General features: G+C 40.6%; 2 protein-coding genes and 2 pseudogenes across 2 annotated transcripts in view; 2 read left to right on the top strand and 2 right to left on the bottom strand.

Moving 5' to 3' along the window:
- The window catches only part of LOC102027590 (putative olfactory receptor 2I1), a 3,866-nt gene extending 1,177 nt beyond the window's left edge, over positions 1 to 2,689 (top strand). The window contains exons 2-3 of the mRNA XM_013509774.1: positions 3 to 316; positions 2,299 to 2,689. Of these exons, the coding sequence (XP_013365228.1) occupies positions 3 to 316; positions 2,299 to 2,305 (321 nt within the window). The 3' untranslated portion in view covers positions 2,306 to 2,689. The remainder of the gene's footprint in view (positions 1 to 2; positions 317 to 2,298) is intronic.
- Positions 2,690 to 3,848: 1,159 nt separating this feature from the next.
- On the bottom strand, positions 3,849 to 4,217 carry LOC102007607 (annotated as a pseudogene).
- Positions 4,218 to 4,625: 408 nt separating this feature from the next.
- Positions 4,626 to 5,061, bottom strand: Ubd (ubiquitin D). The gene is given in 2 exon segments (XM_013509775.1): positions 4,626 to 4,914; positions 4,916 to 5,061. Coding segments are annotated over 2 exon segments (435 nt in total).
- A 349-nt stretch (positions 5,062 to 5,410) lies between these two features.
- LOC102028247 lies at positions 5,411 to 15,998 on the top strand (annotated as a pseudogene).
- The last annotated feature ends 1,799 nt before the right edge of the window (positions 15,999 to 17,797 follow it).

Genomic DNA, 17,797 nt, shown 5'->3' on the forward strand with positions numbered 1-17,797 from the left:
CGTGCGCCGTCATCCTGGCCTCGTACGGCGCGGTGGGCCGGGCGCTGTGCGCCCTGAGGTCCCGCGGCGGCCGCCGGAAAGCGCTGGGCACCTGCGGCTCCCACCTGAGCGCGGTCTGCCTGTTCTACGGCTCCGCCAGCTACACCTACCTGCAGCCCACGCGCAGCTACAACCAGGGCCGGGGCAAGTTCGTCTCTCTGTTCTACACCGTGCTCACGCCGGCGCTCAACCCGCTCATCTACACCCTGAGGAACAAAGAAGTGCAGGGGGCGGCGCGGAGGCTCCGGGAGAGTCTGGCGCGGAGGCAGGACCGGAAGTGAGTGCGCCCCGGCACGGAAACGCCCGTCAGCCAGTTTTCGAACCTGCGAGATTTGTTCCGGGGAGTCTGGGGTTCATGGGGAGACCCTTTCATCAGGTAGGGCTACGATTCCTGTGGGCGAAATCCCTGTGTGGTTTTTTTTTAAATTTATTTTAAAAATAAAAGGAGAACATATTAACAAACAGACATCCATTTACAAAATGGCGTAAGAACAGCACAAGCAATACAGAGTTACCAAGTGTAGGGAATTAACAATGGTTGTTGTACCTGTGCGCTTCGTATTTGTATCTGTTTGGGGAAGGAGGAAAGGGCCTCCGGCTTTATCCTAAGATAAAGGAAGAAGGAAGCATGGTTGGTGTGAAGCTTCCTCATCTTCAGGGGATACCGTAACCACCCCTTCACCCAGTCCAGTGGAAGACTGTGGGAGAGCCCGCATTCTCTGCCATTGGGACTCGTTACTGTTAATGAGAAAATCATAGGCCTGCCCTGCAGGAGATGCCATCCAGAAAAGGGAGCCATGGAAACCGGTCCAACAGCATGCAGACCTAGGAGGTGACCAGCGCCCGCCAGAAAGCCCTGGACCCGCTGTTGAGCACCCACAGATGTGGAGAGGGGCTGAGCAGGGCGAAGTTGGGGAATCGACCTGTAGGAGTGGGTGTTGAACAGGTTTTAAAGAGAAGGAACCAGACTAGTGAGGAAGAAGGCAAGGCATGAGAGGAGCAGTGACACAGAGAAATGATGAGGGAGAGGAGGACTCAGATTCTCAAGGAAAGAGCAGGGATCCAGCGAAGAAACCAGAGATGTTTCATCACCCGGAACCTGAACAGAAGTTTGGAGTCAACCCACAAGCCAACCCCTTGCCCGCCTCGCCCAAGTGGTGTGAACTGGAAAAGACCTGCTGGACTCTAAGACAGCCAGGCAGAGACTGGTCCATAGTGCACCACTTTCAGAAAGTTTGTTTCCTCCTGAAGCACGCGTATTCCCAAAAGCTCCCACTGGAGACACAAAATCTCTAGATGCCCATGGAAAATACCTTCCATGCCCACCCCCCAAATAAGAATAATTTTAATTGGGTGTGGGACATAGTGGATAAGTGGCAGACTTAATTTCATACCAAGCAGCTTTTTTTTCCAAGCAGCATTAGGGAGAGGGGAAGTAGTTTCAATGAAATTCTAAATTAGTTCTTTATTAGAATGTGGTCATATTGGAGCTAAGAATTCATTTCATAATAAATCATTTCACTATTCTCTATAAGTAGAAATTCAATTTTATCCAACAATTATTGAGTGACATTATACATGAAGTACTGATCTTAATATAGAAACTCAAAAATTAGTAAAATATGAATCCCAACCTAAAACTTACTATCTTATCCTGTGGGAAAGGAAATTGGAGCTTTTCTGTCAGAAGGTATAAAAGATTAAATGTCATGCCAGCTTTGAATGCTGTCTGTAAGAGGAATTTTCTTTTTTTTTTACAATGTAACAAAATGTATTTTCATAAATAATTATGGGCCAGTAATACATTTAAATTACAGTACTTCAAAACATTCTGCATAGAGAATTTATAGACCACATTTATTTAATAATAAAATGTAGTGTTCAACAAAATACATTAAGAACTACAGTATACTTTTCAAAAGTAAAGAACCAAAGTATTAAATAAATCACTTATGGCACAAGACACCATAAACTTAACTATGCAAACAGAAGTAGGTATTTGTGCTAGAAGAATAGAAAAAAAATTAAACTAAGCCAAAAAAGTTCAAGGATTGGGAATTTAGAAAACAGCTGGTCGACTGAGGCTGAATAGTGGCCTTTGAGAGTCAGGTCTGCTTTTTTTTAATGAAAACATTCCAAACAAAGTATATTTATTCTTTAGCAAAGCTTCTTCCATTTGATAACTGAAAATCTCACTATTTTCTCATCAGACTTGTGAAAAATATGTTAATTTCTTAAAGTACTGATGTCACCTTTCAGATGCTGATTTGGTTGCATTTCATGATAGTTTTTTCTTCAGTGAACCTGGGGCCCGTAACTGTGAAGACAATGAAACATGCTAAGGTAAATATTGGTCTTAGAGAGACTTTAGTCATGAATAAACTGGGAATTACTTATTGACGTCTACATTTCCAGTGCTAAAAAGAACTAGACAGACAAAACCCCTGCTCTAGAGGATGAGTCATTTGTAATACAGTAGGTCCAGCACTGATTCTGAACCACTATGACTCTTCATTTCACCTTTCAAACTGTGTGCAGGCACTGATTTCCTCTGTAAACACAAATAAAATGTTTTGTTATGGATACATTTTTTGAATGCTCATAATGGGTACTTTTAAGTCTGTGGACAAGAAATACACTTTGCTGTCTAAGATTATGTCAAGTATTTTGTTTTCCATTTCAGGTTTTCTAACATACTGTCTGCAGTCCTGTGCACCTGTTGGCATCCTCTGTGACACTGTGTGACAGCTTCCTGTCACTCATTACTGTTGTCCTTGCCACTCATTCCTCTTTGCCACGGCCTGGTCATCTGGGCTTTCCCAATCTCTGCTTGTTACACACGTGGGTGATTAATGTTAGCGCTTCCTCAAAAGTTAGGTCTTCAATAAATGTAACTCTTCAGGATTTCTGATCAGTATTTCTTTTTTTTTTTTTTTTTCGGTGCCAGGAATTGAACTCACTACCTCATGCTTGCTAGGCAGGCATTGTGCCACTGAGCTATGTTCCTGGCCCTGATCAGTATTTCTTCAAGTTTCTGGTGAACTTCTGTAACAATATTCTTTCAGAATGCTACTCAAAATAATATCTTCAAAAAGAGTCATTTCTTGAGGGTTTTTTTCATGAAAAAAGTTGATTTAGAAGCTGATAGACACATTAACTCTAAAGAAATGCATAGCTCAGCAAAAGATGCTTCTGCATATCATCAGATTCCACCATAATGAATAATACATTCTACAACACTCTTAAGGACTTTGGCATGTGACATTAGTTTATGCACATAATGGTTAGATCAAGAAATTAAATTTCTGGTTCTTTGATATTTAATTAAAATTTGATTTCATAAACTTAATTTCATTAAGTTTGAAAACAAACTATAAATGATAAAGACAGTTAAATATTCACTGATATGTCTATTATATTTATCATGAAATGTGTATTTAAGAATCTATGTATGAGTCTATAAGATGCTATCAAGCAAACTGCCATCTATGATCCATAATCAATCTTTCTACATTTTTAACTCAAAGACAATTATGTAACACTTAGGAAATTTTAATTTTCCAAAATTACTTACAAAAAATTATCAGAATTATTTTCTAGGTAAAAAAGAGTTGCACAATCTATTGGCCACAAATGAATTCGCTACTTGTGAAGCAGCAGGCAACCACTGTATGACTTTCTATAGTGGTGGCACTGTCCATTCATAACCACTTTCTCTTCATGTAAAGAATATGAACAAGAAGGGACAGAAGAGCCACCTTTCATTGTTTCATTGACTCTTGTGTTTTATTGTATGTTAAGTGCCTCATCTCACTTTTACAGCCAAAATAAAAATAGCAATTTTTATTCTGAAAGGTAACTGTATGTTCCCAGCAGATATTAGCAACTTCCAACACGATCTCTAGGGCTAATTCACAGCTCTGAAATGTTTAGAAAAATATTTCCAGGAGTCTGTGCAGGATTTATTCCTATTCTATCATTGGTAATAATTGCACTTGTTGCTGCAGGAGCCTTAAATTCTTCTGCTGCAAACTTCACAACTGCTGTGAAAGGTGTACTTTCAGAAACACTGAGTGCTTTGTACGGAAGCTGTGGGTCTGATGTCAGCGTGGTCTTAAAGGAAACCTTCGACATGGTGGACCAGTGGACCAGGCCTGGATGCATGCACCACTCCCCAAATTTTATTTTCTATTCTCAGTAAAATAAATAATACAGCCATAAATAATACAGTTACCATCAGGTAACTGTTAGAATTAAAGAATTACAGAATTAAAAAATACACTTCACCCTATCCACTCCACTCCACATCTGACTGTTCTTTTTATTCTCATTAATTTTGAAATGGTGATGAATCAGAGCCGAAAGGAAATAAGCTCTGTGCTTCTGATATAACCCCATCCTTTGCCAGGCATGGTGGTGCACCCCTGCAATCCCAGGACTTGGGAGGCTGACACAGGAGGATCACTTCTAGTTCAAGGCCAGCTTGGACTATGAAGTGAGCTCAAGGCCATCCTGAACTATATAGTGAAACTCTGTCTCAAAAAGAAAAAAAAAAAAAAACTGATAAAACCCCATCCTCAGAGTAGTCAACTCCCTATGGAATAGTGCACCAAAAAAGGGAGACTGCCCTTTCTGATGCCATAGAGTATCATGCTCTTCCCATTTTCCAGTCTCTTTCCATTGCAAGTCACAATCTGGGCCTCTGGGGTTATGGCTGTCAACACTTCCATCATCTTTCTCACCTGAATCACTGAGCTGGACCTCCATACCTGGAGCAAGTGCCTCTGCCACTGGTTACTTAATTCCACCAGAAACAAGGTCAGCTCCTCATCACTGGACTTCACCACCTTCAGGGTGAGCTGGATGGTCATCTCTGTCGGTGCTGTGAAATGATACTCTTCGCTGTGGCTTTAGGGTCTTGGAGCCCCACCAAAGGCCCTGGTCACGCAAAGGACCCTTGGTCCTAGACCCAGTGTGCTCACTGATCTTCACTCTGTCATCAAGGCTGGCTTCAAAGGTCATTAATGACACTTCCTTAGAATAAAGAAAACCAAGAGACATTTGCTTAGAATGTTTGCTTCCCTTTATACTCTCTGCTTCCCTTGATAGGGCAAGAGACATTCCATTTTTCTGTTTTTAACTCCATACTAAGAGAAATCACTTAAAGTTCACTTAAGCTGTAGTTCACCCCAGTCACCTTGGCTAGTTATCAACTCAGAGCAGAGTCATAAAAAGGGAACAGAACAAACAGGACAAACTGGGAAGTGGGCTAAAAGTTAACCTGCAACCGTCATTTGGAATTCGGTTGTGGACCTTCTGGGAGAAGTAAACTTTGTGATAATTGTGTGACATTCTTGTAAGATTCCCAAAAATGAGGTAACGGTTACTATAAAAACCTAAAATGTACTTGAACTGAAGGTGAGACCCAGATCAGGGCGGACATCTTCTCTGGCTCCTGATTAGAGACTGTCCATCAGCCGGCTCCAGTGAAGCTTAATTTGTTCCTGCCTTTTCGGTTTTCTTGTGAGTGCCTTTCTTGATGAGCTCACTTGCCGTGTCACCCTAACCTTCCACTGTCTTCCAGCTCCGTCTCAGTAATCTCTGTCCTTCCTCTCTGGGAACTTCTTTTTTGGAATTCCAGGTCACAGTTAGCCTCATTTCTTTTGAACCATACCTCTTATCCATGTTAAAATGTACTTAATGATTTCCCAGCTTATTTACCTGCATCTCCTATCCAGATAAAGCTTGTTAAATATCAAAAGTAAAGTCAACAACAAAGCCTCAGAAGGTATATACTAGATTCTGAAAGTAGCTTCCAAAACAAGTTTCCAACGTTGGACAGCTTCATGAGAAGGATACTCATGGTCATAGGATACTCTCTTTGACTACTTCAGGAGGAAACCCTGCTTAGGACACACAATCTGTGGACTGTTAGTTTATTTTTTTACTGTCTCATTGCTCTATGGTACCTTGCATATTGCAGAAAGACCATGCTCATTGTTATTTGTTAATCTGTATTTCTTGTGTTTTGTATATATCCATTATTAAAACATGATCTCTTTTAACTAGACTAGGACTTCACTCACAAAAGATAATTGGAACTTCAACTAGAAGATTCTGGAAGATAGGGATAATCCCTCTGGTCAAGGTTGGAGCCTCATGCTCCATTCAGAAGTATCACTCCAGTGTACACATTATGGATATTTCTTCAGTAAAGGTCCTCTCCTGTGTGTTAAGTGTTGCCCTCATTCTAGGTTCTCTACACGATTCATATATTCTTATTTAAGGTAATGGCTTAGGTCCCTGACAACTTAAAGAAGTTTTCTGAAATTCTCCTCTGGGAGGAGAGGGAACTTTAAGTTTAACGACTCAAAGTAGTCCTATAACGTCAAACCTTGCTTCCTCTGTTGAGAACAAAGCCCATCCCCACTTCCTACCATGTTCCCAAAAAGCAGCCAGTCCAAGGTCTGATTCAGAAAGAACTCAGGACCCAAATGGCCAGTACCTTCAACGCATCTTCTTCCCATTCTGCAGTGAGCAGTGCTTGCCTCGTCTCTGTCATGATGCTTCTCCACTACCTTTCCTTCAAGAGCACTGTCACTCATCTCCTGAGATGTCTCCCCAACTCTTAGAAATGCTTTTCCTTTTACCACCCCACTTATCAAATCACAACTTATACAGAGGCAGGAAGCACTGCAAGCCATTTCTGGAAGGCAATCAAAAGAACTGAAAGAAAAAACTATGAAAAGGAATGGTGTGTTCAACTTCTATATGAGTGATTGAGTTGGAAATTCCCTATTTGAACTGCTATGTTGTCCAAACTGACCATGTCGTTTGTCTTTGCATGGTCTCTTGCACTTTTTTTTGCTGTTGCTGATGTACAGTTAATAAACAAAGAATACTTTCTGTTTAAATTCTTCTCCCTTTAATCCATTTGCACACTTCACTTTATTTTCTTTTTGAGACAGGGTCTTGCTATGCAGTTCAGGCTGGCCTTGAGCTCACTTTGAAGCCCTGGCTGGTCTCAACTCGCAATGATCCTCCTGCCTCAGCCTCCTGAGTGCTGGGATTACAGGCACACACCACCACACCTGGTTGCACTTCTCATTCTAAACATAGGATGACATTCTATGTTGAGAATTTTTCCCTGATTAACAATCCCCGTTCTAGGTCCTACCAGTCTGAGTGTCCAGCCTGCAGCCCTTCAGGGAGGGAGAACTTTTGGCAATGGGAAGGAGATACAGGGAGGGAGAGGGAAAAGAGGGAAGGGAAAGTAAAAAGGGTTAAGATGCAATATGTGTACATACCACCTCCTCACAATATATGTATTAATTATGTATCACAAACATACTAAGAAATAAAAATCAAGGTCCTGACCTTTGGCTCCTGAAGAGTGGAAAATTCATGTTTTCCATGAGTATGAATATTGTCTTTAGTGAAGTTTTTTGTTTTGTTTTGCTATTGTTTGGGGATTCTTCTTGCTTTCCTTCCTGTCTTCTTCACCAGTTTTACAAAGCTTGGTAATCTTTTGTCCTTCAGCCCTGCTTCTCATCTCTTTTTCTTCTTTTATTTATTTTTCCCTCTTAGCCTTTTTAAATTTTCTCCCCTGAGCCATGGATTACACAGAAAAATAAAACTTACAGTAATTGAAGACAGTTATAAAAAGCCAGTATACTAAAAATGTTTATGACCTTGGGAGTAGGAAAGCATTCCTTGTAACAAATTGAAAAATACATAAATAGTTTTACTACGTGTATGCTCAGGAAATACCAGGAATTTCTCTGTGGCTCAATTTGTAGTAGCCAGATATTGGAAACAATTCAAATATCCACCTAGAATAAAATGGAAAGTTCTTAGGATGTAATAATACACATACATCTATAAAAGTGCAACAGGTGAGAGCCACATGTTCGTGGAAGTACCTAAAAAAGTGTTGAGGAAAAAAGTTGGAGAATGATGCATATAGTACAATGACTTTGTAAATTTGAATTGTAAACATTTCCTTGATGAAGTTCAACACTTTATATTGCTAATGGGTACACATACATATGTAAATGTTTTTGAAATCAGTTGGAAGAATACAGACCAAACTCTTGAGGGTGGCCTGTGAAGAGTGGAGAAAGGATGGGAGTGAGTGTGGGAGGGGAGGAGGGGAGGGGCTTCACCTGTTTATATAAGTATCCATTTCTCTGCAAGTAAATATGTGAAGGTACTCACTAATTCTGCATTGTGGTATATGGATATCTTGTCTTATTTTTGGTACTTTTGTATATTTTTAAAATTTCACAAAATTAAAAGAATAGGGTGATAAAATTCTGTACCTGTAGAAGTAACATTATAATGAATTTCTTCCCAATCAAATACCCAACTTTTTGGGTGTAAACTCTATTTTTCTCTCTCTTTTTTTTTTTTTTTTTTTTTTTTGGTACCAGGAATCGAACTCAGGACCTTGCACTTGCCAGGCAGGTGCTTATGATGCTGAGCTATATCCCTGGCATAAATACCCAACTTTTTATAGAAATTATTTCTAAAAATTTTATCAACAGTGCATGGATGGACTTACTCTCTATGTAATACAAAATTATCTATTTTATTAAAATTTAAAATGACATCATAAAAAAAATTTTCTCCCCTGAGGGTAAAATCACTCTACTGAGTGGACATTTACTATATAACATTTTCTGGTTTGTTTGAGATTTTGTGATGTAAGTATAAATCTTGTAGCAGTGGTTAAAGGTGGCAAATTATTAGTCATCACAGTGTCATTTTCTAGACTATGCCTGATGCTATTATTGCTGACTGTACTACATTAGCCAGGGTGACATAGTTGCTGTGAACAGTTGTTTTTCCTTGAAGGCCAATACCACAACTGTCTGGGGGTCATAGACAATAATAGCCCAGTGCCAAAGAACTGGGTTCTAGGCCAAACAGGCAGCAACATCTCATCCTTAATAAATGGAAGAGGGAGGATCTTGGGACAGACTCAAAAGTCAAACCCATGTAAGCCTAGAAGGCATCTCTGAAAAGTAGTCATTTCCTAAAGAGTAATAAAGCTAGCCACCATAAGCAACTTAGAAGCAGATTTTTTAAAAATAGAGGAGGGGTTGGGGATATAGCTCAGTGGCACAAATGCCAGCCTGACAGGCACAAGGTCCTGAGTTTGATTCCCAGTACCAAAAAAAAAAAAAATTCACATAAAAGATAGAAGAGCTAGGGAAAGTGATAAAAACCACAAATGCCCAACATAGGAAATAACCAGGTTCCATAAAATAGGTTCAAACAGATATCCAAGAGAATAAAATTTTAATTTAAAGTACAATAGATCCCCAAAATTTGCAGGGTTATCTTTCTTAGAGCTGAGAAAAGTGACCTATACCTAGAAAATATCTCTGAAGAGCAAATAGGCAAGTAGGTTCTCAAGAACAACAGATGTATGTATAAATCCTTATTCTATTATGGATTCCCATACTTTTCTGTGGACCTGGAGTGTCTTGATAGTCCTGCACCTGTTGAGATGACCACAGAAGATTTGGCTTGGAGCACTATTTTAAAATTCAGTCCTGAGCAGAAAAAAGATGGTGGAAGAACAGGCCCCTGACAGAACTTAAACCCTCTAGCTCTGCTCAATCCAGTCAGGAACGGGGACAAAAAAGAAATAGCTAAAGCATATTTCAGTCTGGGAGATTATTTATTGTGGAAGGGAAAATTTTTTGATTTGTGCACAGATCAGGTTGCCCATGCGGCCAGCGCAGCCCAGCACTGCAGAAGGGAGGGGTATGGGCTAAGTGGAAAGAGGGCCCTGTGCTCCAGCCCTAGGTGGACTCAGCCAGGATTCCCCCAGCCACCCCTGTGTCTGCCCACCCACCAGCCACCCCCAGGGGCCCTTGCATCCCATGCTTAGCTTGGAGCTGTGGAAGCCACAACAGCCCCAATCAGAGGAGGGAAAATCCAGGGAAAAAATGGTGTTCATGGCTGCAGAGATAGCAACTGCAGCATCCTCTGGGGAGGGGGCACTGGTCAATGAAGGGAAGCTGGATTACACATGAGGAACATTGTTTAACAATTTGTCAAGCCTGTTCAGCTCAGATGAAGCTCCCACTTGGAGATGAAGCTCATCCCCAGCAGCGAGGTGGACAATGACACCCTCCCAGTCACCACCACCAAAGCATCAGTGCCAAACGGTGGGCTGAGGGGCAGCAGTCCTCCCCTCAGGCCAAGGAGCCACCACCATGACCAAGGGAGCTCATCTTTAACCCTGAGGCAATGGGCAGGAGCTGCAGCCAGAGGCAGAAGCAGCAAGCAGGAGCCCCCAAATACAGGATATAGGCTTTTCTTTTGCACAAAAGACTGAATTGCAGACTGTTATATGGGCCTTACAAGATCATTCATCCCCTTCAATTAACCTTTTTTCAGACAGCGCTAATGTTTGCAGTGTGATGCACCACACTGAACCTGCTACCATTCACACCAACCCGGAAGATCTTTTTCATTTATTTCACACTTTCCAATTTGCCATTTTGTCACTCTATGTCCCCTGTTTTATTGGTCATTTATGTTCCCATTCCCAAATGCCAGGGCCTCTCACTAAGAGAAATGTTACTGTAGACAGATTGCTGACCACTTTCTCTGTGGCTCCCTCAGATACCATTCAACAGGTTTCTGCCTCCCATGCCATCTTCTATCAAAATGCTTCTGCATTGCACAAACAGTTCTTTTATCTCAAGAACAGGCTTGACAAATTGTTAAACAATGTTCCTCATGTGTAATCCAGCTTCCCTCATTCCCTATGGGGGTTCATCCCTGAGGGCTACACTGCAGTCATCTCTGGTAAATGGATGTCTCTCACCTTCCTGAGTCTGGCTGGCTGTACTGGGTCCATGTTTCAAAGGGTACTTCCTCAGGATTTATTTTTCTTCTGCCCCACTGGTGAAGTGGTTAAACATGTCATTGCTCATTGTTTGGATACCTTTAGCACCCTTGGTTGCATTTAAGACAGACAATATCCCAGCTTGTACAAGTGCAGCCTTCCAAATAAAAGTTTATTTCATAAACTTTTTACATTTCCTTTACTACAGGAATTCCTTACAACCCTCAAGGCAAGGAATCGTTGAATGCTCTCACCATATACTCAAAATTCAAATACAAAAAACAAAAGGAGGAATCTTTCCCTACAAAATTCACACTTCATAGACCTCACTTGGCATTGTATACTATTAACTTTTTAAATCCTACTAGGGGTGGGACTACAGAAGCAAAAAGACAATTTAATCAGGTAAAGGAAAAGAGTCTGGGAAGGGTCCTTTTGAAAGATTTTCATACTGGACAATGGAAGGTACCCAGCCCGTTACTCACTTGGGGTAGAGGGTGTGCTTGTGTTTTCCCAGAAAACACTGCATGGCCTGCCCGGGTGCCAGAGTGAGCTGTCTGACTGGTCATGGTCCCAGACCTGGAGAAGGAGTAGGTTCTCCTTTCGAGAAGCTGATGTTCAGTCCTGTGTCAATAATGCCATGGAGCTGTGCCACAGCTGATAGGCACAGATGGGGCTAGACCCAACCGGGGGCCAATTGAAGAAATTGAGCTAGGATGCCCAGGAGATGGTAACCAAAAACTCAGAAAAGAAGGTCTGAGTAGGTGACAAAGTGTATGGAGATAACTGAGCTGGATGTTACATAGAAGAAAGAGACACAAAAATTGCCAGTATTCTTAAGACAAAATAAAATACAAAATTATATATTTATTATAGATAAAAGATTTTGTTCCCTCCAAATTTTCTTACAAGAAATCTCTAATTGACCTACCAAAAATTCTGACTAATCTATTTATAATTACAAACTTCTAGAATTATAAAAGTTATTATAATTTAAATTGGCCAAAAAAATTATATTTGAGTGCACTCTGAGTGCACTCTAAGCTGATTGTCCATGTATGTGTTTTTTGTCTATTTATTGACTTTTTTATTTGAGCTCACCAATGTTATTTTTCTTTTTTCTTATTTTCTTTCTTTTTCCATTTTTGGATTTTTGAAGCATTTGTCTGATATGCTTCCACCCAGATGCTAAAATTCATTGTGTAAATGTAATGTATATTATTGTTTATGTGTAATGATTTCAGAGTCTCTTGTTGTTCAAAAATAATGTGTTAAGTGGTTGTGGTGGCTTGGGGAGCTGAGGCAGGAGAATCGTTGTGAGTTTGATACCAGCCTGGGCTACAAAGTGAGCTCAAGGCCAGCCTGAACTGCATAGCAAGACCCTGTCTCAAAAGGACAAAAAAAAATGTGTTAAATACTGTGATAGGATTTTCATAAGTCATCGAAAATTTTTAAGATAATTACACAAAAATCCCTTGGGGTGTGGAGAGACTATTGGACAGGACTCCAACTGATGAATAATAAAGCAGCTGCCTGGATAACTATCCAGTCCTTATTCATTAATGAGAAGCTCCAATAATCTTCATAGCCTTATGGGAGACACCCCCAATAAATTGGTCATCAGCAAAAGATTAAGTTTTCTAGAAATAGTATAACAAGTTTTTCTCACAGAAAATGCTCTTGGTACATAAATAAATTAAGAAACAAAGATTTCTCACATGGTTATGACAATTCATTGTTAATTTCATGCTATATTAAATGTATGCATGCCTTCCAGGTGTACCGTCTTCTAAAATGTTTATGGTGACAGACATTTTCTTTCAGATTCAGACATTTGCCTTTCTTTTGTGCTCCAATAAGTTATGATAGGAGGTTTATGTCAAGCCAACATGAGGTCACCAGTCAGTAATAATAACAAAAACTGATGATGTATGTGCTATATTTGTGTCACTATACTTAGAGATGCCTGGACATTAACAGATAGTGTCACAAGTTTCTTGAGATATCCCATTAAAGGTCAATGAATTAGATAAAACCTTGTGTATCAGACAGAGATGATGATTAAAAGAGCTATACTATGTCAAAATGGAAATTTATGTATGTCACAAAATAGCTTGATTGTCATGCTACAATATTATGTACGGTTTTGATTTTAAATTGTCTGTGTAAAATTATGTAACCGTTGCCCATTATCATTCTACAGAGATTCAACTATTAGAACATCCATGGTTGTTAGAAAATAATGGTTCTATTTTGTATTCCAAAGTGCTTGATATTCAGATAAAATAGAAATATTAAGCTCACTGGCCCCATTACAAAATGTTATGTCATTAACCTTCTCCTCTGGATATTCAGCAACTGAGATATGAAGACCAAAAACTAGAAAGATAGACAGGTTAAGAGGACAGGACAGCCAATATTTTTGCCCCAGCCCTCAGAAGTCAGTGAGGAACGAGGACATGAGGGAAACTTTCCAGTGACATCATGCAATCTGGTGAGTTACACAAACTCCTGATCCAGGAGACTGTAGGACCACAGAGGATAAGATCTATGGTGTGTAGTGCACCTAGGGAGTATCACTGGGAGAAAAGGAGCTCCCACACTTTCCCAGAAAGCAACTTGGTCAAGCAATGCCCATAGCTCATCCAGGTGACTGACAGTGACTGAAGAACAGGTGCTATACATGGTTCCAAGGTAAATCCTGAGGAGACTTAACTGACCTTGATAAATAGCGAAACTTGATTAATAAAGGTCTCACCTTAATTTGGTCTTGAACATCGAGCAAAAAAGTACAGCAACAGGAAGTATAAAACAGTTGCCAACTACACCAGTAACTGATCACTGTCCTAGGATAATACGCTTTATAGGATTAAATTGCTATATGCAGGACTTAAAATCTTTGCAGTGGAAAGCTTTAGCCAACATGGAGCAAGTTCATCTAGAATGAAAAGTGCTCAAAAATAAAATGGTCTTCCATGGAATCCTCCAAACACAGCTCCTCCAATTCCACCTGTCCACCCACTGCTTGTAACTACACAAGAGAAAAGGGGGAGAACTGGGGAGTAGCTGAAGCTGGAGCTCAATCACATGTGTGGGGCCAGAGCAAGGCCAGCCTCAAAGACACAGAGTGCCTGAGGCAGGTCAAAGGAATAAGCAGCTCTAGGTTCAAGAACACTGCGTGCCCCAGGCAAGCCACTTGGATAACGTATCAGACACGGCATTCACATTCATGTTCATGTTTGTTCAACCTCCTGAGTGTATAAATGAATATGCCATAGCCACTGGGGCCCTTCCTCCTCCTCCTCCTCTTCTTCCTCCTCCTCCTCCTCTTCCTCCTTCTTCCTTTCTCCTCCCATCAGGACAGAGAGCTCCATGTGGCTTCACTTTTTCTGTGCTCTGACTCTTGTCCTTTTTTTCTCCATCCTCTCACTGTCTTCACCCTGGGAACTTTGACAGCTGTGCAGGACATGGCAGAATTCAAAAACTGGAAGTTTCTGAAATCACAGCAACAGAAGTAAAAAAAAAAAAATGAGTGGAAAAGGCTGTAGAAAAAAAAGTAAACTCTCAGGTACAAAAAGAAGTTATGCTCAAAATGAAGTCTATTAGAGTAGACACGGGTTTTTAAAATAGAGGAGCTTAGGAAAATTATGGAAACCATAAATGCAGAAAGACGGCAACATACTCCTGCTGGGAGAAGGCACAGATGCTGAACGAGCAGCACCAGCTCATCCTGTCCAAACTGCTAAGGGAGGAGGACAACAAGTACTGCACTGACTGCGGGGCTGAAGGTCCCCCATGGGTGTCCTAGAATATTGGTGCGTTTATTTGCATCAGATGTGCTGGAATTCACAGAATTCTTGGAGTTCATATATCCAGGGTCAAGTCAGTCAACCTAGACCAGTGCACACCAGAACACAGGAGCTGGAATCCAAAAGATCTTGAAACCAGTCCTGAAAGGCTTGCTCCTATGCAAGAAATCTTGGTGGCTTTTGAGAGGAAGATAGAGAAGTATTCTGCAAAATTTCAAGATATGGGAAATACTAAAAGCAAGACCACTCTATGAAGGCAGTCTTCCGGAGAACTTTTGAAAGCCACAGACAGATTAAGCAGTAGAATTTTTCATCAGAGATAAATATGAAGAAAAAGCATTATGATAAAAATGCTATAGCTATTACAAATAAAGAGAAGGAGAAGAAAAAGGAAGAGAAAAAGAGAGAAAAGGAGCCACAAAAGCTTACAAAACCACTTACAACTGGAAAGCTACAGAAGAAAGAAGCTCAACAATTGGAGCCTAAAAAAAGTACCAGTCCTAAAAAAAAGCTGCACAGCCTACTGTTGATCTTTTAGGACTTGATGGCCCTGCAGAAGCACCAGTGACCAGTGGGAGCACAGCCATGGGTCAGTCCTCCATGATGATCTGGACATCTTTGGATCAATGATTTCTAATCCTTTACCTGCAACCATCATGCCCCCAGCTCAAGGGAATTCCTCTGTACCAGTAGCTGCTACTCTCTCTACAGTAACATCTGGGGATCTGAATCTAATCACTGGGCAAACTACAAAATCAGAAGAAGTAGCGAAGAAACAACTCTCCAAAGACTCTATCTTATTTCTGTATGTACAGGAACCATTGAACAGCAGAGCACTCCTGGTGTGTTTATGGGACCCACAAATATACTGTTTACCTTGCAAGCACCAAGCACGTTTCAAGGTTTCCTGTGTACCTGTGCCTGTGGCTCCTGGCCTCCTAGGAAATGTGATGGGTCCAAGCACAAGCATGATGGTGGGCATGCCCATGCCCAATAGGTTTATGGGAAGTGCACAAACTGGTGTGATGCCCCCTTCTCAAAATGCTGTTGGCTCCAAAGGAGGAATGATGGGACAGATGGGTGTGCTACAGGGCAAGTTCAGCCTACCACAAGCTCAGGAGCCCCAGTGGGGCCTCTCACAGGTGAACCAGTAAATGGCAGGCATGAGCATGGGCATGGGCAGTGCCAGCACCAGAGTGGGCTTCAGCCAGACCCCCAGCACCACGGTAGGCTGGCCGGCAAGCTCGTGGGGTCAGACGCTGAGCACGCAGCTGTGGAAATGAGCCGTCAGTAAAGCCTCATCCAGAATGAACACCTGACACTCGTTGCTAAATGCATCTAGTTCCCGTTTACTCATGTACATACAATTGTTTTCTCCCCTGCATCTGTTCATATTAAGAGTGACCTGATTGACCATGTTGGTCTGTGCTGATTACTTTGATGAGGTGAAAAGCAGGTTGAGAAACCATTTTATGTCAAGAGCAGCTTTGCTCATATTTCCCTGATTTCATAAAGCCACATTATTTGAGAAGCTGCCCAGTTAACTTGCATAATCCATTTTACTCTTAATAAATTATAGCTCTAATGTTTGCATATAAGGGAAGTAGTTATGTTAGTAATACCTCTAACAGTATAAACCCCACCCCAAATTAGTCAGTAATCTGTAAGAAGGTACTGTATGATCAAAGTATAATCATATAAATAGAATGTAAATGTATCACTGAGCACTGTTTTCTAGTGTATTGAAATTCTTTCTATTTCATCATTCACCTCCCTGTGCTGTTGTTATGATGTGCTCAACAGGGAATGTGGTTAGTGAAAGGAAGATAAACCTGCATATTATTCTACAACTTAATGAATGTTTAAAGAATTTAAATTTTATCTGCCTCTTGAATTTGGATTGCTAATGTACATAGTGCTAAAACAAGAAGACCTTTTCTGCACTATATGCACACAAGGTAACTAAAACAAAGCTACTTTCAATCCTTCAAAGTATATTCAGGTCTATGACAATAATTATGCTTACATTTTATGGTGCCTAGTATTGACAAAATGTTGTTTCCCTATATTAAACAAGTGAATCCATAGACATTTAAAAAAAAAAAAAACAGGGCCAGGAATGTAGCTCAGCAGCATAAGTGCTTGCCTGGCAAGCCTGAGGTCATGAGTTCAATTCCTGGTACAAAAAAAAACAAACAAACAAACAAAATAAATGAAGCATATAGAACTCCAAATAGCCATGTCCAAAGTGAATTTACACCAAGGCATATAATAAAGATTCCAGAACTTCAGCACAATGATGGAAATTAAAAGCAGCTAGGGAAAAGAAACAACTCACCTATAAAAGAAAACCACAGCAGACTTCTCAACACAAACCTCAAATCAAAGGGAGCTTGTAGTGAGGTATTTCAAGACCTAAAAGAAAACAAACTCCAAGCCAGATTGATAAAACCCACAAAACTCTCTTTCAAAATCAATGGAAAGGGCTGGGCATGGTGGCACATGCCTGTAATCCCAGCACTTGGGAGGCTGAGGCAGGAGGATCATTATGATTTTGAGATCAGCCTGGGCTACAAAGTGAGCTCAAGGACAGCCTGAACTGCATAGTGAGACCCTGTCTCAAAAAGACAAAAAAAAAAAAAAAAAAAATCAGTGGAAAGGGCTGGAGATATACCTCAATGGCACAAGCACCTGCCTGGCAAACACAAAGTTCTGAGTTCTATTCCCGGTACCAACCAAAAAAAAAAGGAAAAATAAGATATTTCTGTGATAAATAACACAAGAGGAAATTCATGACCACCAAACAAGCTCTTCAGAAAGCTCTGAATGATATATTAGAGAGAGAAAGTGAAGACCATAAGCACAAAACAGCAATTGAAAGAAGCCACCACGTAGGGCAAGCAGTTAAACAGAAGGGAAAGACAGGAACAAATGACAAGAAAGTAATATGAGAAAGATATGTCTATATATATATATGTTATAACCATCAATTTAAATGGTCTCAATTCTCCAATCAAAAGAAATATACTGGCAGAATGAATCAAGAAGCAAGATCCAACAATATGCTGCATTCAAGAAACAC

Source organism: Chinchilla lanigera, unplaced genomic scaffold (assembly GCF_000276665.1).
Source record: "Chinchilla lanigera isolate Chin_1 unplaced genomic scaffold, ChiLan1.0 scaffold00182, whole genome shotgun sequence".
NCBI lineage: Eukaryota > Metazoa > Chordata > Mammalia > Rodentia > Chinchillidae > Chinchilla > Chinchilla lanigera.